The sequence below is a fragment of the Cyprinodon tularosa genome, unplaced genomic scaffold (assembly GCF_016077235.1).
Source record: "Cyprinodon tularosa strain WSP-4 unplaced genomic scaffold, ASM1607723v1 ctg71, whole genome shotgun sequence".
NCBI lineage: Eukaryota > Metazoa > Chordata > Actinopteri > Cyprinodontiformes > Cyprinodontidae > Cyprinodon > Cyprinodon tularosa.
Genome location: NW_024039463.1, coordinates 4,102,568 through 4,128,327, shown reverse-complemented (window position 1 = coordinate 4,128,327; position 25,760 = coordinate 4,102,568). Strand labels below are relative to the sequence as shown.

General features: G+C 38.6%; 1 protein-coding gene and 1 long non-coding RNA gene across 2 annotated transcripts; one reads left to right on the top strand and one right to left on the bottom strand.

Moving 5' to 3' along the window:
• The first annotated feature begins 266 nt into the window (after positions 1-266).
• On the top strand, positions 267-23,837 carry klf13 (Kruppel-like factor 13). Its single transcript, XM_038268695.1, has 2 exons — positions 267-1,158; positions 23,030-23,837. Exons 1-2 carry the CDS (start codon positions 681-683, stop codon positions 23,335-23,337), a joined length of 786 nt encoding a protein of 261 aa, XP_038124623.1. The 5' UTR covers positions 267-680; the 3' UTR covers positions 23,338-23,837.
• Positions 629-2,015, bottom strand: LOC119772339. Its single transcript, XR_005279248.1, has 2 exons — positions 1,663-2,015; positions 629-1,579 (listed from the first exon to the last, which is right to left on the bottom strand). It is a non-coding gene; the product is annotated as an uncharacterized LOC119772339 (long non-coding RNA).
• Positions 23,838-25,760: the final 1,923 nt, after the last annotated feature.

The window sequence follows — 25,760 nt, the reverse complement described above, 5'->3', positions numbered from 1 at the left end:
TGTTGCAGCAGAATAATCTAGAAAATCTCCATGATGTCCTAACCCTAACCTAACCCTAAAAAACAGATGTCTGGTGACGGTGTGGATGTCTTCTCCGCTCCCCGCTGCAGGTAGAGAGAGAGAGCTGCATCCTCTGAACAGCAAGAAGAAACTTTCTAGTAACTCGTGGAGCTCGGAGCACTTGGGGACATGTTGTACCCAATGAATGAGCCGCTCCTCTGACGATGCTGCCCGGCTGGACACGCCCCCAGCATGGATACAGCGCGCAGCAGCAGGCGCGCAGGAGACGCGCTTGGAGACGGTCTGAAGCCGCAATGGGAGTTTACGCATCCAAGTTTCAAGAGTTCCTGCTACCGGCGTCGCTGCACTAAACAAAGACTCCGGTTTCTGTTTTCTCCCTCCCTCTCTCTCTCTATTTCTCTCTCTTCCTCCCTCTCCTTTCGTTTATGAGAGAGAGAGAGAGAGGTCTTCTATGCGCCTTTTTTTTTTTGGTATGAGGCGTTTCTAGCACAGGATGTTGATGATTTTGGAAACCCGGGTAAGATCATAAAGTCAGTTCTCTCTGATGAGAGACACCTCCACCTCACCGCTACATAAACACACACAAAAAAAGGAAGCACGGTGGAAGTACTTTTTCATTACGTCCAACACAAGGATTTATTTCATAGTTATTTTTCTGAATGTCATTAAGAAGCAGAGGGGCTTTTCTCAAAGACAGAATGGATCACTTTGCTGCAGAGTGCCTTGTTTCAATGTCCAGTCGTGCAGTTGTTCACCCCCCTAAGGGCAACAGGGAGATTAAACCGGAGATCCCGACCTCCTCCAGGACTGGGGAGGAAATAAAGGAGCCCCTGGTGAAGGAGAACTCCTCGCTTTTCGTGGTGGCGAGGATCCTGGCGGATTTTAATCAGCAGACACCCAACGGGGTGGCCGAGCAGGCAAAGATAAAGGAGGAGATCACGCCGAACCTGAGAGAGGATGGAAACCCTGCCACACCTACCGCCACCTCCGATCCTGCGCTCAGACAAAGAGGCAAGAGATCGAGAGGTCGGACTGAGCAGGAGCCACCTCAGAAAAAGCACAAATGCAACTATTCTGGCTGTGAAAAAGTTTATGGCAAATCCTCCCACCTCAAAGCCCACCTAAGGACACACACAGGTCAGTTTGATCGGATGCAAGTGTTTCATGGTGCCTATTGTGTCCCTATCTCACATAAAGCTCAGAATACTGTCAGATATAGGGTATTAATTATAATTGCTGTATAATTGGCCAATTTCAACAGTCCACCTTAAATAAATAAGATGATCGCATCTTAATTGCACCTTGCTTCATAATTATAAAAGCATTTTGTTGAGTTATGTAAACTTTATAATGTCCTTTTAATTTCTGGTAAGAAAGGCTAGAAAACAGTGCCACTCCCACTCAAGTCTTTGAGCTTTGTCCCCACTCCTCCTCCTCCTCCCCACTGAACACACGCACATCCACCACCGCATTGGACAGTATGTTCAAACTGAAACTGCGGTGCAGCCAACATGTAGAACTAGATGATGTATTAATCTCCGTTTCCTGAAGCAGATTGCTGCAAACAAATAAATAATTTAAAAACTGGTTTATTTGCTTCAAATCAGCATAAAATAAACAATAAAGAAGATAAAACCTGACCTATAAGGTGCGCAGATTCAAGCAAGTGCGCGTGGACATGCAGGAAGTTTGCAGAATCAGTTCAAAAAGTCCACTGGATGCGTGTGACCTTCCGCCCAAAACATCACCACTGTTTGTTTTTGTTGTTTTGTTTTTCTTTTTTAGCGCTTTGCATTCCGCAGGATAGGCTACTGAAGAAGGGAGGGGAGATATAGATCGGCTAAAATTGAGGGGGTTGATAAGAGCTGTGCAGTCAGTCGCCTGTCTGCCCACAGCCCTTTGTTATGATGTGCCACACCCCCGCTAGACAGACTTGCCAGCTGATCTGGCCAGCAACAGACTCAGCTAGCTGAGCCTCGACTCCAGCCTCGCTGCCGTTTCCTCGTGATGTGAGCGTAGCAAGCTCACACCTCATCCTTTTCTCTCCTTTTCTGCACATATGCGCGCATACATCATCTTGGCAGGGCTGAGAAGAAAACAGAGCTCCGTGGATCACAGGATCAAACATCTTGCGTGAGCGTGACCCACATTTGAGTCATTTGCTGCAGAAACGTGCAGGCATGAAAAAGCAGCTCCACGAGATCCAGCATAGGACACCTTCATCTTCAAGCCTACACTGTTCTGTCACACATTTAAACCTGACCCCACATCAGTTCTTTATACTGATTTATGCTAAAAACATGACAGTCAACAGGCATATTTTAATAATCCTTTTCTCAAAACGGATTGTTTAATACTCATTATGTTGTAGTTATAATGTTAATTAACAAATGATGGAAATTAAAAGTCATAAAGAGATTAACATTTTGCATGTGTTTATTTTGATGTAGACAATTTGGAGTATGGCGATTAACTGTATGGCAATATACAATGAAAAAGATTTGGAGTACCATTTACTAGGTAACTTTTTCCGCATAGACATTCTTTCCACATTTTACTCAATTAACTCTAAATTTGTTTTACTTACTAAGAAGAGTTGATTTAACAAACAAACTATTTTGTTTCTCTTATCAACAAAAGATGTACTTTTGTTTTGCTAGTTAATTTTACACAGAGAGGCACAGAAGGAGAATCTAGAGAAGCTAAATTATCCTAAAAGTCATGTTTTGGGAGGAAGCCGGAGTACCTGGAGAGAACATGCAAACTCCATGTAGAAAGTCCCTGCAACGACCCAGAACCTTCTTCCTGCAAGCAGCAGACACATGATAGTATTTTTTTATTTCTGACCTAATGAGGGAAGGGAAAAAAAAGCAGCAGGTTTCCTCCTAATATGCAAGCTCATACTACTTGCACCTGTTAAGTTGTTAACTTATCTAAATAGTTTTGTTAATGCTATTTGGTAAGATTAATTAAATGTACCATACTTGTCTTTTGATTGCTTGATTTACAAATTAATTCTACGTAACACATTAAATAAAAGTTAATGGAAACATGTAAATGGAAAATTTGCAGTAAATATGACATAAAAAAGGTAATATTTAAAGACATAAAAGTCTATTGTTTTAGGGTACAGGCATTCCTTACAGTATATTTTGAGTGCAACATAGACATCTCAATATAAACGATAAAACGAAAAAAAAAATCAAATTTTTTTTACAATCCTGCTATATTGGCCATCCTAATGGTTCTTCTGCAGACTCCATAGTTGTGTTTTTTTGTGCTGCGGAGTAACCAAATTTGTTTAAAGTCAGACAACCTTGTACCTCAGCAACTTTAATACTACTACCACAAGACAAGCAAGAAGACACAAAAAACAATTCAAAAGGACTTTGATTAAACTGTATTAGCTTTTCAATGATGCATGCTAATATACTAACCATCATGTTTAGAGACGTTTCAGAACAGTTTACTTTATTACATTAGTCTCCAAAAAGGTTTGGTATAAATTAAATATATTAAATAGTTCTGGAGGGCTCTATTTATTAAATGCGTGAAAACTTTCTAAAAATATGCAGATTAGCAATAACTAACAAAGAAGAAAAGTTTGGACATCTTATCCCTTAAAAATACACTATTAAAATTCTCCTCAATAGTGGGTTTCAGCTTTTTTTCACCCTAAACACAGAGGAACTCTCCTGTCTGATTTCTTTTACTTTATTTGTTGATTTATTATTATTTATAACAGTTGGATATAGATTGTATATTCAGTGAAACGGACAAACCACATGAAGACAACAAAAGCTGGAGGATATTTTATTTTGTGGCTGGTAGAGCGTCTTTGCTATTGATTGGAGTCAACTTTAACTCCAGTTAGAGCTGGCTGTTAAATCACCCATTTGTTAAGAACAGGCTGAAGGAGACAAATGTGGTTTATAATTACCACAAGAAGGCTTGCTTCTATTGTAATTACTGTTTCTTTTGTCTCTTGTTGTAGTGTAGCTTTAACTCAGCTCGTTATTCTTGCTGCCTTTCAAACCCCTTCTTTTGTTTGCCTTGATGCTCGGCTTGCATCCTCTAATTTCTTTTAATAAGGATGGTGTATGTTGGTTTAATTGGTAAGTTCCAGAAAGAAAAAAAATCACAGTTCTGCCAACTTGTCTAGAAAAAAGCTGCAGCCACAGTCACTTCAAGCAGTCAGCCCACCCCCTCACATCAGTCCAGACCATGTGAGTTTAGTGTAGTTTTATGGCTCCGTGCTAGCCCTGCCCTAGTCTCCATACCTAATAAGCGTTTCCTTTCGCCCGCCTCTCTGTTTAGATATGCTCCAGTGCCTGGCTTGCACCACTGGGTAGTGTCCTATAAATTCTGATAATAATGACCCTCTCCTCCCGTTTTACTGGGTAGGTCCAAAATGTGGGTCATCTGAGTTCAGCTGGGCTGCCTCAGCCAATCTTAGCATGTTTTCACAGAGTCAGACTCGTGCAACCTGCTTCCTTTCAGCCCCTACTAGCAGAATCATGAGAGAATAGATCCCAGCCCTGTCAGGTCCAGCCAAGTGCTGCTTTCCAACTGAAGGAGAAACACCATAGACATCAAACAAAGAGCCAGGGACAAGATGTTCCCTCTGGCCATGACTTCCAGGTTTTGCAGTTTTGTGTAGCAGTCTCTAAAATAAGCAGCAATTTAAGATATTTTTTTCTTTCATAAAATATGTTCACTATCTTTTACCAACTATTTATTTACATTTAAATTTTATGCATGTAATTGCAAATACCTACAACAACATTTAATTCATTATCGCTATTAGTGGGTATAGGCATGTTGCTAGGTGTTAAATAGCTTTTAAAAGTGTTAGTTGCTACCTTGATTCTTGGTTTTAAAGATAGGCTTTTAAAATGTCTTTTCTACTAAATATAAATGTCTTTCAGATTTGTAAATTTCAATGTTGGAACTTCACTTTTGAATGTGGGAACAGTTACTTTTTTAGGGGAGCCGTCAATGGAGATAAGTAGGTTTCATTTTACGTTTCTTTTTGTTTAACCTGGGTTCAACGGGGACATCCTGGGTGTAGCACACCCAGTAGTACACTCTGAATTTAAATCACTCATTATACAGCATTGAGTTTGATGTTTAGGAATCCAGAGCAGTTTAGAGGTCTAAGGTTACCAGACAGCTTTTGTTTGGTATACTTATGTTGGAGGTGGGGCCGTTTTTTTTCACTGCAAGCATTCATTAAAACCTGAAAAAAGAAAATAAAATCTGATGACTTAAAACTGCTCTCCAGATAATCCGTGCCTCAAAATTTCTTTTAATAAGTTTTAACTCTTTGTCTTCATGCACTAGAACTACACAAGTATATCCATGGGGTGAAGTCTCATTACTGTCCCATGGTCACATGCAAACTGACATCTCCAGAAAATTGATGGCCCCTCGCTCCTCTTCAGACTAAGCACCCCCCACTGCCAGATTTTACAAAGCCCATCTTGTCAGCATACAATACACGATTGGACCTGCAAGTCACACTTAAGGGGGCCAGGGTCAATATTTCTAAAACCACAAAGAGCCTAATGACATATTTTACAGTCGGGTTAATGTATTTTTCAGAGCTCTTTTGTGTTCTATTGTGGTACCTCTAATACTGAGAGATGGCTATAAAATCCTTTACTGTCCTAAACAAAAAGTGGTACCACCTGGCGAGGCACTGTTACAGCCATGGAAAACCTGTTTCTTCCAATGTGCTACCTATTTTCACTTAAATAACTGTGGTTAATGACATTTTTACATGGGAAATTATCCCAAATTCCAAGTGGAAAAAGGCAGCAGGAGTTCCTCATTATATATGCTTCATTCCTGCCAGTGGTTTTATATTTGGCTGCACTGCAACACAGAGTGCTTAGTGTTTTCTGTATGGTTGATGCCAGTGATGAGGTTGCAGGGCGGAGATGGGGTTTTCCTGAATCCAATCTTGGGACACTAATATTCTTTTTACCATAGCAAAAAGAAAATTCAGAGGCTGTAGAGTTCATACCACCTACCTGACATCCACCACTACATTCAGCATATGAAATAATGGCACTCAAAGAGAGAATATTCCTCTTTTTTTTGCCTAACTGTTAAATGACCAATGTAGATTTAGATACCGTATATAGAAAACAAGGTTGAATTTTGTTGTCCCCATATTTATGACCCAGCCAGCATTAACATACAAACCCAAACAAATCAAGTATGGCTTAAAAATAGCTGAGAGTTACGTTTATATACTTGCTGCAGGATAGGTCTTGATGAAAAGCAAAACCTATATTCTGTCAAAATGTATTATGCATTTTCAGCTGATATCTATAATGCTCATTTGAAGCCCACTGAGGCGCACAGGTGATGTCCACTGGGTTTTGCCTCTATGGATTGTATTTAGCCAACCTATGCAAGTCATATACAAAAAGCCCATTGTGAGCCCAGAGCCACTTTAAACCCCTTCAGCCTCAGTCATCATGCACACGTATGTGTATTGAGTTTATCTATAGGACCAAAATATACATACAGGGTAGAGCAGCATAGTGTTAGAATTTGTAATTTTTCAGTAGTTGGTCCTTTTCAGTATTTTTTTTTAAGTTATTTCTCATTTTTCTGCAGCGATAGAAGTTATTTAGTCAATATTTAAATGGTGTCCATGAATATGGGGAATTGACTAAAAAGGCCCCAGATGCAATTATTCATGGGTTACTTAATGGCACTATGATGATGTCCTGTGTTGAAAGACAAATCAAGGGAAAAAGTGGGGTTTTATATTGACCAAGGCACACTGTGCTATTTTTCTTTCCTAAACCTCACATTGGAGACATTTACCTCTGCATTTAACCCATCCCCTTGGAGAGCAGTGGGCTGCCACTCTCCCTTCGCCACACCCGACCCTGGCTATTATCTATACATATTGCCCAAATGGTTTTGCCTTTATGAATTGCATTTTGCCTACATAATTTGTTCCAATACAAGAAATCCATTGTAGACCAGGCCTAGCTTGTACCCATTTAGCATAACCAAAATTACTCCGGAGCCCAGAAGTACATTTTGTATACAATGCTTGGTCCATATGGTTTAAGGGTTTTAGACATGAGTTTGAAATTCATATTGCAGCCACAATATCTACATATTTGACCCATAAAAGCAGAAACTGCACTTAAAATGACCAGCAGATATTATTGTTTATTGGTTAGATATTGACTCCAAATTGAAGTTACCCAAGTTTTATTTGATATTAATTTTATAATTTGAAATAACCAATGATTGGTCATTTTCACTACTTTGTGTCTGAAGTGAGGTTTAAATCATAATAATTAGCAAAATTATGAATAAAGATAATAATGACCCACTCTTTTTGTATCCAGTTGTCAGAATTCCAAATTCATGAATCTGAAGATAACAGGAAAACCTGGGAAAGTCAAGATTACAAAAAGAAGGGTGCAGTACCATGGGCCAGCCTAATCCCTTTATCCAGTACGTCTGCAAACTATGACTATGATCATAGTTGAAACAAGCTTAGTTTTTGTAACTGAACTTTTGCATAATTCTAAAGCAGAGGCACACACTTCAATCTCTGTTTGTGAGTAGATTAAAAAAGAAATCTTTTTGGCTGGTGTTGCTATTAAGAGTTTGCTTCACAACGATATGCATTATAGTGTAATGCCTTAATAGATTGTCAGCTCAGATTAGTTCAGGCAAAATTAGATTTTAATGCTGGAAAACTCTTGTTATAGATGTATATCTGAACATCAAGATGTATTTTTTAGTTGTAAAGTAACAGAACCATTATAAGTGTTTGGTTCCAGAAAGTCAAGTAGAGAAGGAAGGTATGTGTCCAACAGAGAAACAAGGTATTAGTTGAGTCTACTTCATCCTTGTGGTGATGATAAAGCCAGAGTGGAGCCACCATCTTGCCTGTTAATCCTGTGGTGCAGGGCTACTCTCACATTAAAGATATATTCAAGACCTGTTCCGATGCACATGCTAACCATATGTCATCCTAAATGTGCTGATGGCAGAAACGTTTCTTGATGATGTTACAGTGTATGCCTGATTTGAGTGTGATTAAGTAGTCAAATGTACACTGCAGACAATCATAATGCTGAATGACCTGGCTGTGTTGTTTTCAATAGCCCTAGGCTTATGTATTCTTTGGTAAGCTCTACAGTAGCTCTATAGAAAAAGCTTTGTCCGCCCCCCTACTAGCCTCTCCCACCACCTTGCCTGAGTAGCTGCTGAAGCATTTTGTGTTGCCAAGTTCTGGCCACATCTTGTGGTGTTGGGTTAATTTTAAACGGCAGAAAGAAAGGGACACTAACCCATGGAAGACTGAATTTTTCTCCACAATATATTAACTGCTACATGTCACATGTGATGAAGGGATCTGCAGCACAGAGACAGATTGTACAGTAGAGTGGAGCAGGAAGGGGGTGGGGTTGGTTAGCAGGGTATTCACTGTCAGTGCCATTTATTGATTTAGGTCATTTGTTCAGCTGCATTTTGCAGCCAATCTGAATAAGGTTCAAGGGTTTGTGACCTTCAGAGCAAAAACTCCCTTTGGTTAGGGCACGGAGAGCCTGATCTGTAAGTTTAACTTACTATTTCCATGGTGATCATAGCAGGTTGAATGGGAGTTAGGGTTTAGAGACAGAGGAAGTATTTTATGTTCAGTCTTTGTTTTTGTTACTCCTCTACTGGACCTTGTCAAAAAAAATTAACACATCATGAGGCACACTAAGAGGTCTATACCTCCCCATTCTTTTTTTTAGAAAACTAAAACTCAGCCAGATTGGAAAGTAACTGAGGCTTTGAAGCAATTATTAATTACCTTTAGTTTTAGGCCCCTCCTGGATGTATTTTTTTCTAATCTATCTTATTTTAAAGCTGACAGAAAGTTCATGGTCTTTATCCTTAACTATTAAAAGAAGTCTGAGCAGATTTTCTTTCCATATTTTATTGTGTATTTAGCTCCATTTCTCATCCCAGAACCTTATTTGTTGATACCCCTACAGAGTTATTCTACAGGCTTATCATATTGCATACATTATTACATATTACATAACAGAATGAAAATTCCTTTATAAAATGTTCAAAACTTGGGATATTGTTTAATAACATAATCCTGTTTATTGAATGGGCTATTTTTCAATTGGCTTCTGTCTCCTTGAACCCCAGTCGGCCTCAGCAGATGGCCGCTCACACTGAGCCTGGTTCTGCTGGAGGTTTCTTCCTGTTAAAGGGGAGTTTTTCCTCTCCACTGTTGCTACAACCATGCTGGCTTTGATGGATTGCCTTCAAGTCAATGAATCGATGCAATTAACTGGTTATCTTAACTTTGATTCAATTTGACTGTATGATCTATTTGAATTGTCTCTGTAAAGTTCCTTGAGATGACATGTGTTGTGAATTGGTGCTGTATAAATAAATTGAATTGAAAACTGAATTGAATTGCATGTGTGGAAACTCTGGCTTTCTGCCACAGTCTAAAAAAAACGTGACAGTTACGTTAATTAAGGTCTCTAGATTGCTTGTTCAATGTGAACCACTTCTCTAACAATGTCCATTAGAAATATGGAGGATGTCATTAACGGAGTGACAGTCATAAATGTCACTACTATGAACTGGCATCATGCTGTGTGAGAAACGTGGATACTGGTCAGACATTACTGCACAGTCATTGTTAGCACTCCTTAATGACCGCAACTATTTGTCTGCTGTCAGTTAACTTGGCTTTGAAGGATAATATGCCTGCAACACATCTGACTGTGTGCACTCAAGGAGAAATGCTTTGGTTCAGACTGAGCGTGGCAAAATGTGATGCGGTGGTAAATGAAGGCCAGTTGATTAACTAATTTGTGGCAAACTGTGTGCAGAACTCAGTTGCATTTACATGGAGGAGAGAGCTAGGGTAAGTGCAAGAAGAATCTTGTTGTATACTCCACATGAATCCAGAATTTCTTCCTTGCTCTCATGGGCACACGAGCCACAAAAAAGTTGGTACAGCTTGAAAAACGACACTCGTTAACAAACTGAAAATGGTCACAGAAATAATTAGAATGTGACAAAAGTAATAATGAATAAAATTTCCTGCGTTTCCTCTGGTCCATGTTGAGTGTGGTTTCCACCATGTCACCAAGCACTACAGTGACTACTTGTAGCCCTATATATTGCCCCACTGACTGACAAGACTGTAGACACCTGTGATGCTAATTAATGGACACACCTTGATTTAACCTTTCCCTTTTGGTCACATTATCTTCAGTCTTTTCATTTTCATAGCATTTATATATTATATTTTATATATTTTCTTTCTTTATATATATATATATATATATATATATATATATATATATATATATATATATATATATATATATATATATATATGTGTGTGTATATATTTTTTTTTCTTTTGTCAGATTTAAGCTATTTATATGACCATTGCGGATTTTTCTTTCTTTAAAGCAGGGGTATCAACTATGTTCTCCATGTGTGTAGCAAAGCCATCCATTTTCTGACACGCTTAATCCCAAGTGGGGTCGCAAGGGGTGTTGGTGCCTATCTCCAGCTGTCTATGAGCAAGAGGCGAGGTAAACCCTGGACAGGTTGCCAGTCTATCGCAGGGCAACACAGAGACAAAAAAACATTCACACACACCTAAGGAGAATTTAGAGAAGCCAATTAACCTAAGAGTCATGTTTTGAGACTGTGGGAGGAAGCCGGAGTACCCGGAGAGAACCCACTTTTGCTCAGGGAGAACATGCAAACTCAATGCAGAAAGACCCTGGCCCAGGACTAAAACCTGCAACCTTCTTGCTGCAAGGCAGCAATGCTACCCACTGCTCCACTGAGCAGCCCATGTGTAGAAAATGTATAATATAATTTTTATATTTCATTAGTGCCTCATCCAGCAGAATTTCTAAACTATCCATTAAGTTACAGATAACTACAGATTTTTGCACCTGACATTCATGACTTCACAACAAAAAGGGAAAATCATCTTTGCTTTTCACACTTAACACCATCCATCCAAACCCTGAACCATCACAAACTTATTCTCTGACATGCTGTGTGGAAAAAGTTGTGCTTTGGCAATGTGTCGAGAACAAGGGCTTTAAGAACATAATGACACAACTCTGTTCTCTCATCTGCGGGAGCAAAAACAAATTTCTCTTTTTTTTGTAGAGCACGTAGCCGCCTTGAGACGCATTTACAAGAAGGCCACTCCTGCTGAGAGAAAGCCTGCTGCTATTCTTCTCAGCTAACAGCTACAGTCCAATGAACAGATGCAGGCGATCGAGGTCCCTCTCAATACAGGAAAAAGATGCATTACATAACAATGTTCCTGAAACACCTGACAAAGCCTTTGCTACTTCTGTTGTTAGTTTGAAACTTAATCTGCCAAGAATGCCTTTTTTTCTACTGTTTTACAGTGTTTTCTTGTTTCTTGCTAATTTGCCTTCTCTCTCAAAGAGTTTTTCTCTCAAAGCCAAGCAGACAGATAAACAGTTGCTCTGATCACAGATGTGTTTCGACTCAAGCTGCGTTTTTGCAGACCACAAACCTTTTGCATGCCTTTGTTGTTGTTTTTGCACAAGCAGAGCCTGTAGATGCTGCTTTTTGAAGAATGGAAGGAGCTGCATAAACCTTCATGTATATATTTTTTTCTTGGCCACACATGTTAGTGTTTATGTCGTCTTGGCACATGATGGTGCGTGTAGAGGGAAAGAAGAAAAGTGGGGTGGGGTTAACCCTGTCTGGTCCAACAGTTTGTGATGATGAGGGACTTGTCTGTCTGCTGGCTCCTGGCTGGTTACAGGTCATTGTGTTGTAAACATGACACAAAATTATTGGGTTGCGCTCAGCTCTACCACTGTCCCTCTCATTTCATCTTGCCAAGCTGGCTGTTCCACTTAACTGGCACAAAAGTGGAGGAAACCCAACTCCAAAGAGCTATTGGCTGCATTGTGGCTACTTGTTCTGAACTATGCTGTGGCTGAACTATGTTCACTTCTTGAGACATTTCTTTGAAAAAAAAACAAAACAAAACAAAAACTTGCAAGTTTGAAGGGATAGGTAAGAACTTTCCATCAAAGGTATTGTTTAAAGGTTCAAAAACAGTTAATATCTTACCTGGTGTAGATAACCCTCTTGTCATTAAATGAGGAAATACCCAATCTGTCATTGAATACATGCCATATCTCTGCCTTAAACACAAAATTGCCGGGGGGTATTAATTCAAGTCATTACCCTTAACGCTAATATAAGAAATCATCGTATTTAGCCTTCTCAGATCATTCAGCATATAAAAACATAATAAAATGCTACAATCTTTCTTTAATATAATAGGTTGTTATATTTAGCTGGCTTAAAATCAAACCCCCCTGCATGTGGAATTAACTGGGGCTTTATTTAAAGTGCTTCTGTTTTTTTAAGAATCAAACATGTTTTTGTAATGCTTATTGGCTGTGAATTATATATTGGATGACTTTGGGGTGACAGTGGCAAGGTAAGAATTTGTCATGCAACTGTTGAGTTGCAGGTTTGAGCCACTGCTCCATCCATCTCTGTTGTTGTGTCCTTGGAGAAGACTCTTCACCTGCCTTGACTTATGCTGGTGGTCAGAGGGCCTGATGGGACTGATGTATGGCAGCTTTGCTTCTGTCAAATGTGCCCCATGCAGGACAGCTGTGGCTTTGTTGAAGCTAACCACCAGCAGTGTGTGAAGTCAAGGTTTATGTGAAGTTTAATGAGAGGTTCTTTTCACAGAGAAGTCAATCACAATTCCTTTATTTTTAATATGGGTACCGGAGGCAGTGCACCAAAAATAATCTCCCAGTGTGAAACGCTTAGCAACAGCATAATGTCTAAGACATGCCTGTTCCCTGACACTGCGTGATGGAGAAGTCAGTCATTGTAAAAGTAAAAAAAAGACCTGTTGGCCAAAACTTCTTTAATAATTTGGCTTTTCAGATTGGAACTGCTTTTTACATTCTTCATTCTCAGAGTGATACCACAATAATCTAGAACATATATATATAAGAATTAAAAGCAGCAAAGTTAAAAATGCTTGAACTCTTTTTTTTTTTTTAAGATTGTCTTTTATTCTGTAATCCCTTTGTGCTGTAGGGGAATAAATCCCTGTTTTTTGATAGGGGGAACTTTGATTTGAATCCCATCTTCAGGATGAGCACCTGGCATAAAAACCAAGTCTGTATGCAAGTTGTACAAACTATCCCCAAGCTAATTCCTTAGAAAAAATTTGTTTTTATTTTTAAGTTCTGTAAAAGATCCATACTGGTTAAAAATATACAGAAAATGGAAAATTTATCTCAACATCATCTTCAAAATACGTGTAAGAGCTGTGTTTTTCCACATCGTTGCAACCAAAAGTTTACACTTTCTTCCTTCTGGCTAGTGCTTGCATGGAGTATTTCAGGTGTACACTGTGTGTATGCCTGAGGACGCAACAGGAATTTTATCTATGTTTAGCTGAAGTGCTGGTAGTCATCGTTAGAGCAGGTGATCGAGTTCTTGCTCCTCTACATACGTCAAAAAAGAGATTTGATCTTGCCTTTGCAGACAGAGTCCGTTACACCTAAGGGATAGATTCCATTGCTCTCAAGTGTTTTCTGCAGAAACCACTGAGATATGAATGGGATGAGGACAGGGAGATGAGCTGCTTATTGACCCACTGGACTCAGAGAGCACAGTTATATAACTGCAGCACCTGTGACATAATCACACCACCTTTGTGTGGGGGGGTTGGTGGGGGACACTAGTGCTCAGCAGAGGTACTTTTTGTGAGCATGATGTAACCCACTTTATGGGTAACTGGGTCACTGTGTTCGATTGGGAGAAATTTCCCTCCTTTCTCCACCCCTCCTCTCTTCACCCTCACCCTTTCCAACTGACACGTTCTGAGAAAGGCAAGCCATGCATGTGGCAAACTGCCAGGGATGGGATAACCAATCGGTGGGGCCTGACATCACAGTCGCCACGCTGCCTCGCTGTGGCAGAACTGTTACTGGGTGGTAAGAAAAGCAAGCTCTGGTCACATTCTTTTTTCAGCTGAGATGCTGAGTAATCGCTGCAGTCTACAAAAATAGCCTGGGCAGTGACATCCCAACAGCACACAGAGTATTATCATTTACATTTAGGGTCAAGGAATCTAGAACTGATGAGGTTTTTTTTTGTAATAGATGAAACATGATAAATAATCTCTGTTTTTTTTCCTGTAAAGTTAAACTAAAAAATAAAAAAAAAGTGTTTTTTCTTTGGGAAAAAGGCATCTTAGTTAACTTTTTGCAGTTGGTTTTCTTTGGTAGGTTTTTATTTGGATCCTACATCTTAATTTATCTACATCTCTACCTTAAAAAAAACTCCAGGGCTCTATCAGATGGTGATGACATTTCCTGTCCACAGTCCTCTTCAGCTGAGTCTGCAGATTTCATTTTGAATTTTGATGCTGAGTTTGACTAGACCATTTCATAACTCCAGATTGAATTATTTTAATGTATATCTGCACTGCCTCACAGTACCCTTAAAATAAATTTGTTTACCTTGTCAGCTTTTTAGCAGATACTTTAAGGTGTCTACTGAACAGTATTTAGAATGTATAACTTCATGCCCCCAAACAAAACCATAGTCCAATCTTAAAAAAAACTAAACCTATATCTTGATGCTACCACTATCACATATTACTCTACATTAGTTTCATTTAGACCTTAAATCATTAGACCATAATTCCGCTCTGACTAACACTGCATGAAAAGTGAGATTTTCGTCCCCGTAAACCCCCGTAAACTCCCGCAGATCTGCCTGATTTTCGTCATTTTCTGACAATTTGCAACCCGTGCTTGTCCGCGTTTGTCGTGCCACAAATTGTCGGAAACGTACCGTGACGTATGTGGAGAGCGATCAGCTGTACTAATGGCCCTAATTAGCATATGAATGCAGCAAACCCGCGCGGCTGGCCAGGTCTGGCTTGAATAACCTACTCAGTATTGGCTGAAACCACTATTCTCAAACAAATGAAATCGCTCGTGATTGGCAGCAAAACCACACGTGGCCACGCCAGGCTTTAATTTTCTTACTGAGTATTGGACGGAACCGCTTCTTTTTAAACAAGTAAAGTCGCTCGTGATTGGTTGGCATATATATATATTTACATATATATATTTATTCATATATATATATATATATTTATTCATTCATATGGTGTGTATTTATGTTATCCTACACTACTACACAATTATTATGCTACCATCAAGGACATGAATGAATTTATACAGGAAATGAACATTTGCCAGGAAGCTGTTTATGCAAAGAAAGAGCTTTATTGAAACACAACTATATACAACGCGTATCCAAACACATGCGTTTCTAAAAATTAAAAGTCCGTGAACGGTCCGTTTGCTTCCTCGGGGTTGGAGGTAACGGGCAGCATTCCCTCCGAGGCAGGTCCGATGTGCAGACGCCTACTGTGCGTGGCCCTGTACTAAGGCATCGCTTCTAACCGGGACTGCAGCTTAACACAGAGTTCAGAGGGATCCGGCCTACGAAATGGTGGCGACCGTACAATCCATCCAGAGACACCGCTGACGACGGCGGACTTCCAGAGTTCCACTTCCTCATCTGCTAGCACACTCTGCCTCGCTTTCAGCAGCTGAAAAAAAAAAACAATGAATCAGCGCACTGCGTATGGACACAACACATCTATTAATGCACCTGAAAAATAGTCACCAAATAAAGTCTTACCCTATTTCTTCTGGCCCGACTCCGAGCAGATAGCCTCCGCACGCAGCGTGTTGGCTGGCAGCGTATATCTGAAGCTCCTGCATACCGTCTGAAAATACGTCTTACAGGCAGCTGGAAAACAATTAAATGAGAGCGGTATAAATAAAAAATCAAACGCAAGTCACAGTAACAAGGAAGGAGAAAACATTAAAACAAGTCACTTACACACAATGTCGTCTTTATCATCATCGTGCAAATCTGGACTTGCTGATTATGGCTCCGAGCAAAAAGGAGGTCTGTGAAAACAAAATGTAAAGCTATGATCGGTATCCATTACCTTTTACCGCTGAATGAAAGCATATTCTTTAAATCTTACCCTTGCTCCGGTTCATAGCGCCTGCAATTAGTCTCCGAGTTGTTAAGACGGCGTACTGCTTCCTGTAAATCACAAAAAATGCACTTTAATAAAGCTTGTTCTTGCAAGGCTAGGCTAGATAGGCTAATAGCTAGGCTGCTATTAGCCATAGCTCAGGCTAGGCCGCTTTTAGCTAAGCAGGCAGTAATCGAACATATATTTACCGCTAGCATCTCTTCTTTGAGTTCGTCTTGTTCGATGCAGAGTCGCCATCGCGTCCAAGAAGAGTTTTACCCCGAAATCCCACATACTCCGTCTGCGCTCCGCTCCGCCCCGCTGCGCTCCAGACCGCCTGCACAAAGCAAAGCCTACAGCCGCCGCTGTGGCTCCGTCCCCTCCTCTCTGAGTTCCTTGGAGATCGTAGAGGGCATGCGCCAGATGAACCAGGGTTTCTGCGGATCATTAAAAATAATTACAATTCATAATTCTTTTTTTAATCAAGGCCTTAATTGGCACTAAAATTAATTAAATATGTTTATCGTTGCATTTATGATTCTTTAATAAAAATGCTTCTAAAAACAATTTCGTCAGATATTATATCGCTATTAATTTGCGTGGAACTGTTTATAAAGCCGTATGTTCGGAAAGGAAGCTCGAGGCGGAGAAAAAGCTAGAGAATATATATACGTATATATGTGTGTGTGTGTGTGTGTGTGTTTACATACATACAGGAGTCATGGAACTCTGCTTGCAGCTCCTTCATATTTCATGTACACTAATAACTTGTGTACATGGTTCTTGTTGATGGCATTAAAATCATTTCTAATAGCATTAAAATAGCATTAAATTAGAGTCACTCATTCCTGTATGAACCCTGTGAGCGCTTAATTTAATATGACATATTAAAAAAATCCCACCATCATCCAGCATATGTTCAGTTTCTGCCCAAATATATATATATATATTTTTGTAGATTTTTGTAACAGAGATAAGGATAATTCAAAACTGCTTTTTTTTTTTTATGAACTTGTTCTCTACAACTTAGCATCTCTTTTCATTCCTGTAATAAGAAGTTTCTTTTAACTAGATTTGATTAAACTTTAAGTCCCTCGGTATAAAATAAATATTTTAATGGAGATGAGAAATCTGCTTCCTGGTTGGTGAATAACCAATAGTTTGGATCCAATCATTTAAATAAACGGTGTTAGTTTTTTTTTTTTTTTTTAGATATTTATAAGAATTGTGCTATAATTTCTAGTCACCAATCTGTTGCTGCTATATTTTAATTTGACGAACCGGAATTTGTCGATGTTCTTTTTCCTGTTTGGTGCAATTGCAATTGCGGATCTTGACCTGGCCAGACCGTATGACCACAGTGTACCAATCTTCTGATGGCTACTTCCAACAGGATAATGCGCCATGTTATAAAGTGAATCATCTCAGACTCATTTCTTGAAACTTTTCCACTTAAGTAATTGTGAATTGAGCATATTGACAGACAATATTTTATTTTTTATCTTAAATGCAAATTTTAAAAAAAATAATTACTGCTCTAAATGTATTGCTCTGTCAGCTTAAAGATCTGTTTTGGTCTCTATACTTTAATTAAATAAATCAATTCAAGCTAAAATGTAAGAGGCTATACTAAGCCTGATCTCTTTGTATCAGAGATTTTCTTCCTCAGAAAGATGTCACTTGGGGTAAAACCCCCCCTGCAACCCTAGTTTGCATTTGTATAGCTCACAGCATGTTCATTTACATGTTAAAGCCTCCCCTAGAATTCCATGGGGGGGAGGCATGGGGGGAACACTGCCTAAGAAATTCCACGTCAATTTCTGACAATTTACGGGAGTTTTCGACGAAGCCTGCAAATTGCCGTAAACTGCCGCTAACCTGAAGTTCCACGACAATCTACAGTGCCGTATATTGACGAAAATCCCACTTTTCATGCAGTGTAAAACCGAAACAAAGCTCTGGATGTTTTCTTGTCAATAATAAAAAAAAAAAAATGGTCTTGTGACCCTGCTCCTTACAGAAAATAGTTATCTCAACACAGAGAGTCCATTTTTATATTCCTGCAGTTTCCTTCAGTTTTGTCACTGTTAACCATCTGGCCTTCATGACCACATTATATATGTTAATTGTAATGATTATGAGACATCTGCTTTTAATAATGTCACTGTAGTCTCACATTTCCTCTGTCTTACTACGACTGACATCATTGTACAACATTAGTAAATCTTGTGTTACAAATCTAAATAAAGTACAACAAACCAAATTTGGAAGTTTCAGTAAAATCAAACTAGGTCAGCTTATTTAATTTTATGTCAATCATTTCTACTGTCATTCTTAAAGGCAGAAAAGTAGATAACAAATAATTAGTCCAAGGTTATGGTCCTTCACATAACCAGGATACTACAGAGTTTATTTTTGCATAATGAAAAAGTGAAAAAAATAAATGCTCAAAATATCTGTAGAAGCTGAAAGGTTAAACAGTTTTAATATAGTTTTCCCCCATCATATTAAATAGAGAATGCAAAATTTTGAGAACCACTGTACATGCTGTAGAGTTGTGTGGAACAACATATTTTTTCTTTTTTCAGTTCAAAAATCTTTATTTTCACACTGTTACCCTTAAATCCAAAGCTATTTGACCTGCAAAGAGCTCCTAATATTTGTCTCAATGAAAGAAAGTTTGATATCTAATGCGTTACTATGCGTATCTGTATCAGGCAGGTCAGACACAGTATCTCAGTCTTAGCTCTCTTTCATCTATTCAAATATTAATGTTGGTTGGATCTGTTACTCTTGTTATTGACCCTTAAGCAGCCAGCAGAACATGGCAATACTTTTAGGCCAGTAACATATTTTTCTGTAACAGGAGGCCCCCTAAGTTATCCTCTGCTGCTAAAATGGTATTATATCACTAAAACATTAAACACAATCAGCGGGGGTCAATCATTCACACCACATTTCCTTCCACAAGCTTTATATTTTTACTTAAACGTTTAAATGGAAAGTCAAAGTGTCGTTTTTATTTAGTTCTAGAAAAAAAAAGAAGTCATAGTCTATATGCAAAGAAATATGCATCAGCTGGTGAGTTTATATACACGAAATGATGCATGAACCTACAGGAACTGCAGTGGGCAGGGCTGACTTTGTTTGTCTGCAGCTGATGTTAAGGCGTCAGAGGTAGATGCACAAACCATACTGTCTAGACTTGCTCTGTCTGTCTGCATGTTTTGTAAGCGTGCAGAATGGGTGCGGGGTGGTGTGTGACTGTGTATCTATATGTGTGTGTGGGGCGGGGGGGGGGGGGGGGGGGGGGGGGGCTCTCTGGCATCAGGTATGATGTGTGACGAGAACAGTGCTTGTTTCAATTGTTTGCCCATAACGAAACTAACATGCAAAGTCTTTGGCAGCCATTTTTTTTTTTTTTGGTCTCTGTGTTTTTGGCCCCTATTAACATGTATGTATCTCACTTCAAACCAATGCCCTGGGTTATTTTGAGTTAACCCTATAATGCCAAATGTATCATATTTGATACATACGGTTTCTGAAATGTTTTGCATCTGACAACTTTTGCATAATTTAATGGTAAAAACCTTGCTCAAAATGCTATTGTACACAATCAGATATACCTGATAACAGCCAGTAGAAGACTACACAAAAAATAATCTTGACTTATCGCATAGTAATAAATTATTAATATCAAATATGTATTTCTGTTTCTTTCTTTTTACATATTTTGTTAAAAGGGCAAATAAGGAAACCCAAAAAAATTATTTTCTGTTTTTTTTTTATTCTTGGATCAGGCTTTAAAGGGTTAAAGCAGCTAAACAAAATCTTTCCAAGATGAAGTCCCGTCTATGCTTTATGTTTTGTTTAGCTAATCAGAGTTTGATGAATATGTACTCAAAAACATAATGTAGATAAACTGCTTGTTTACAGTGTAGAATAATCATACACAATACATGAGATAATGTGTAGTTGCTATGTATACATTTAGTTAAATGTTACCTTTTAACTGAATAAGGTCAGGGAGAAATTTTGATTTGTGCCAAAACATGAATAGCAGCTTTTTTAAATATGGGTTGGGTTGTAGGTGGGATTAGCATCTAGGACTGTATAATTAAGCTGTGCCTGCTAGCTCAGTGTCACGCAAGTTTGTAGATAATTTATCAAAATGAACACAGTTAAAGCTTGTTAGTCTCACATCTCCTACTGTAGCAGATAACTTGATGATTTTATTATCCATCCTCTCAGACGGTTATTAAAGTGTAGAAATAACATTGTTTATTTATTAGGATCAAATGAATCATCACTCACAGTGATGAGGTATTTGTCAGATTAGGATAACCACTGTTATCATCAGGTTCCATATGGTTTATGCACATACCCTCTAACTATTAGTGCTGCTAAGCAGGCTTGTATATCAAATCTCACATGAAAGCAGAGGCCAGTTGGTTGGTTATAAACCCCATTTGTGGCCCATTTCACCTTAATCACATATGGCTTCAATTCCGTCAGGCTATTCTCCAAAAGATTATTTAACTTCAGAATTTACATCCTGCTTTTCTTGTACTGTTTAAACATCCAAACTTGCAATTAGCTCCAAATTCTTTTACTGAAGCATTAAAAGTTTCCACTTATGTAGGAAGAATATTTACCTTTAACACAAAAGTATGGCTTCACTAATGTCATTTCAGAATATAGATTCATTTCTTTAGAAATTTCATAAACTTAAGCCCCAATGAATGAATCCCATTCATCGTTTAAACATGCTTAGTGAACATTAAACAATTACAAATCAAGTGTTTGGTATGATGCAAGAACCATGTTGGGTAGTCCACCTAGAAAAAAGTTAGAATTGATTTTGGAATTTAAGGTATTGGATGAAAAGATTGAAACACAAACAACATTACAAAAGAAGTGACATCATGGTTAAAATATGCATTTCAACATCTAAAACTAAATCCAAACACACATTTTTAAACAAAATTATTTAAAGTTAAAGAGAAGTTGATTATAAATGTGCTATATTATTTTGGCTACAGTTGAAATAATTGAGACTTTTCTCTTTTAAATAAAAGCCACTGGATAATTTATGTTGTTAGATTTTTTTTTATCTACTTTTCTTTTTTACCCAAACATGGCTTAATGTCAAGGTGCTTTAATACGGTTCGGACTCAAAGGAACTATACATACTTTAATCTTGACATAACATTGCAATCAACGGTACCCAGCCTACTTTGGAGCTTATCAGCCCCTTAAATGGACATTATCATGTCTTATCTCTCCCGTGTGGCCATGAGGTGTCTTCCTCCATCTCTAAGGACCCTGAATCTGACCTGCTATCTCCTCCTGATAGCATAGATGGAAAACTGCAGAGATTGAAGGGGGGGGCTGTCTCCTATCGGAGACATACACTGTGGCTCTCAAGCAAATGGCTATTGACCATGTAAGCCCTGATCAGATAGGTTCTTCAATTAAAAGAGCAATTAAAAAAATACTTTTTATTTGAATGAAAGTATTGGGTATAATAATAAAGCTCTGTGTTGAATTTCTGACCTGTCTAGAGTGTACGTTGCATCTTGCTGAATAACCGTTGGAGATAGCTGCTAGCGCCTTGGTGACATTGCAGGGATAAGTGGATATAAACAATGAATGGATGATAATGAAGTTAACAACAGAATAAGACCTATGGGAAGTGAACAAAACTACCCTGTTAATGCCAAATATTATTATAATCAATGTTATATTCAACATCTTAAAGATGTAATAAAAGCTGTTTTAGCATAGGAAAATCAAACCGCTCTACATTAGAGCTTTTTTTTATTGAAAAATGTTTGGATGCCTTTTTGGTGTTTGTCTAGACCACAATGGTATATTTCTTCTAAAAAAAGTGGCTCAATTCTAGCTTGGTCTACAGAAAACATTATCTGGAGGATAAAAAATTCAAACTCAATCAAAAATTTGCTTATAAGGGGAAGCTCTGGCAGAGTATCACTTAGTGGTGGCGCCTTTTTAGTTGTGGAGATTTTGCATAATGCACAAGTTGTAAACTTGTGGCATATTAGGTATGCTCATCTGTTTTTAATGCTTTGACATATAATTTAAAACGTTGCCAAATAGGAGCAGAAAGGAGTACAGCTGTCCATGGATGGTCATAATGTTAACAGGCTCTCAGTGAATCATTTCCTCTTGTTTTGTTTTTGCTCACTATCTTAGTCTTCACATACTTTTGCTCCATATCAGTTATATTCATTTGGTATTAAATATGCTCACATATTTTATTGTCTGGGTGAAATGATTTGCACTATTTAACCTTTTTAGTCATTTAAAGGCATCATGCTAAACAGCTTCCTCTTACTTTTGCTAGAAACACAACTTAAGTGTAAGAAAGATCAAGTGACAGATTTTCAAATACATCAACATTCAAATATGTTGCACTGTTTTTATATGACATCTAATTTTTGCATAAATTCTAGCATTTTTATAGCAGCTAATCCTACCATAATATCTATTATTATCTTTAGCATATGTGCTACATGTACAATGTAATAGAGATGATACAGCAGGGCAGAAAAGCTCATTCCAGGATATTAGTTGATGTTAACTTTAGTTTTAACAAATTTTAACCTATAAGTCTTCTGCTTTTCCTTACAGTTTAGCGTTTGGTTTTAGGTTTCTTTTAGCAGTTTTCTTTCTAAGCCATAGCTTTTCTAATATTTCAGTTAATATTTTGGACATTTTGTTCCTCTGCTGTTTCCTCTTTAATTTGCATTGGACAGCAGAAATGTTTGCTGTGCTCTAAAATTTTGAGGATTATATCTCAATTTACCTGGATATATAAAAGGTGTAATCCTGATTGCATATTTTTCTTGTGTTCTGCAGGGGAACGGCCTTTCCCATGCACCTGGCCTGACTGCATTAAGAAATTTGCCCGTTCTGATGAGCTGGCCCGCCACTACCGTACCCACACGGGGGAGAAGAAGTTTGGCTGCCCGCTCTGCGACAAACGCTTTATGCGCAGCGACCACCTGATGAAGCATGCCAGGCGCCACTCCGATTTCCAGCCCAGCATGTTAAAGAAGCCTCACGGCGGGACCAATACACGCCCCGGCTCTCTCAGCGACTACAGCCGCTCAGATGCATCCAGTCCCACCATCAGCCCCACCCTCAGTGCAGCCAACTCGCCTTAAACTGAAACTTGGTCGCACTTTTCTGGCCCCCAGACTGTGAGGCCTGCAATTTCATCATAACACTTTTGTTGCACAGTTGTGAGCAACCCGCCACCCCCTCCTTTGCTATTCCTGCGCTTGCTGTGGTGTACCATACTGTACATAAGTGCTTATTGTAGTGCAATTACTTGTGTGATCCTAAAAGAAGATAATGCCTTTCCCAGATGGCGGTATTTCCATTCTGTACCACATGTCTGTATTTTCTGAGCTTCTGACTATGGCTAGTTGTTAGTTGTATACTCAGTTTCGAAGAAGGAAACGAAAAAAACAGACAGACTTCCTCATAAGTCTTATCAATATGTTTAAATTTTAACTGATTTCTTTTTTTTTATTGAACGGGTCAGGAGAAGGGGTACACACAAACACACACACCTCAGGATTTAAGACAGTTGCTCTTTCTGTAATACCACAGTACTCGAGAGTACTCACATTGACTGCACAATAAACTCATCACTTTATTCAAAAATTCAACAGGGAGTTGAATTTTACGCCCTGCTCAGGGATGGCCTTGTTATCTTGAAAGAATGAACATGGTGAAGAGAAACATACAGTACATACTATACTGCAGCCTTACACTCAACACACTTTGCACTCTTTGCTTTGTTTGTTGGCTTTCACGTTTTAGGAAACTAGGGTCGTTTTTTTTTGCAAAATTTCAGTTCATCTGCCCCACGTTTGGGGGTGAGGTCAAATGTACCATGCTCTTTGTGTTTTGAGAAAACAATACCCCTGCAGCAGAAACAGATGCATAAGTGCTAATATTTATTGACATTACAATAGGCATAAGAAGTGCACTGCATAAAAACTACCATATAGAGAAACAGATGTGAATCTGCACTGTCAGGTGGAAAAAGACTATAATGGGTTATTGTTTTCATGAAATTATACAATATGTTTTTTTAAGAACCTACTGAACCTTTACATAGTGGGGATGAAGTTTAAAAGCAACTGTTTATGCATAGGTGCAAATACCAAGTTTCCTGCAAGTTTCTACAAATAAATCAAATTCCATTTTAAGCATATTATGATTTACATTAGAAACCTACATGATGGATAAGGACTAACCTAAAAACCATTTAATCAATGGCTTGTGTTTAACTTAATTACTAGCTTAAGATATTTAATTTTACGTTTTGTCCGCTCAAAGTGGTGTCTTTCAGTTCTGGCATGTGAGCTGCGTACTTTCATGCTTATGTAACTAACTTCTAAGCCTTTGTGGGGTTGATAGTCCACATTAAGTATTTTGATAAATCGGTGTCATTTTCTAGATCAAAATCCATGAAAAAAAATTTGAAGGAGGATTTTTTAAACTTCTTCTTTAGCAAAAAATAATACATCTAAAAAAAGAAGCTAACTAAAGGTTACAGAAAATAAGTACAAAATAAACCACTTGCAATGAATCCAGCCTTTTATAAATCAACTAGAGGTAACTTTTTTGTCATTTAAATAAAAAGAAAGGTCAGCAAACCACTTATTAATCTAAGGGTAAAAACCATTAATTTGAGCTCATTCAAGTTAGAGAACCTAAAAACTATTTTACAGCCACATAGAACTTGCAGAAACATGGATTACTCTTTAAACACACACGCACACGCACAGATTTCAACTAAAAATGGACATTAAAAAAACTTTGGGAGCAACAATTTAATCACACATCAAGCACATAAGAAATTTTACCAAAGACAAGCTTTTTAATTCAGTCCTAAGGAGACTGGAAGGTAAAGCCACTGCCTATATCCTTTCCTCCTGGCTTGACTTCCCTGAAGGAAACAGCTGCACCCAAAATTAGACATTCCCAGTGGAGGGAGTGTTGGCATGTCATTTGTCTGGTGAGACTATTCCGTTATCTGGCTCTACCTGTCCTGTCAATGAGCCCGCTGAATAACATGAATGTTGCCCAAGTATGAGGTCAATTGTCAGCTAAGGCGTTAGGCCTATCTGAGCTGAGGGAACAAAGCAGATATCTGCAACAAACAGGCAAGAGAGGGCAGGTCCTGATAAAAGAGGAGAGGGTTATATCACAAGCCGAACAGCATAAAGGAGGAGACACACGGAAGCAGACATCCCGCCTCCCCCCCAACCCCACCCCCAACTGTAGCAACAGCCAACAAAATATCAAAAATAGCTGTAATTGGTAGCTTGATCTGCACTGCAGGATAAGAGCAAATGTGTATGAACAAGAGCTGATGGTAGACAGCATCAGCAGCGTGGGTGGGAGGTGCCCGACTTCATCCAAAGCACAAACAGGATTCCTTTTCATGTAAGCTGCAGAATCAGATTTCACAATGCAGAGGAAACCGTTGCTCCGAGCTCGCATTGATAAACCCAAACTTCTAAACAGCTGCTTTCAAACTTCCTTTCTCCTCACAAGTTCGGGGGATGGG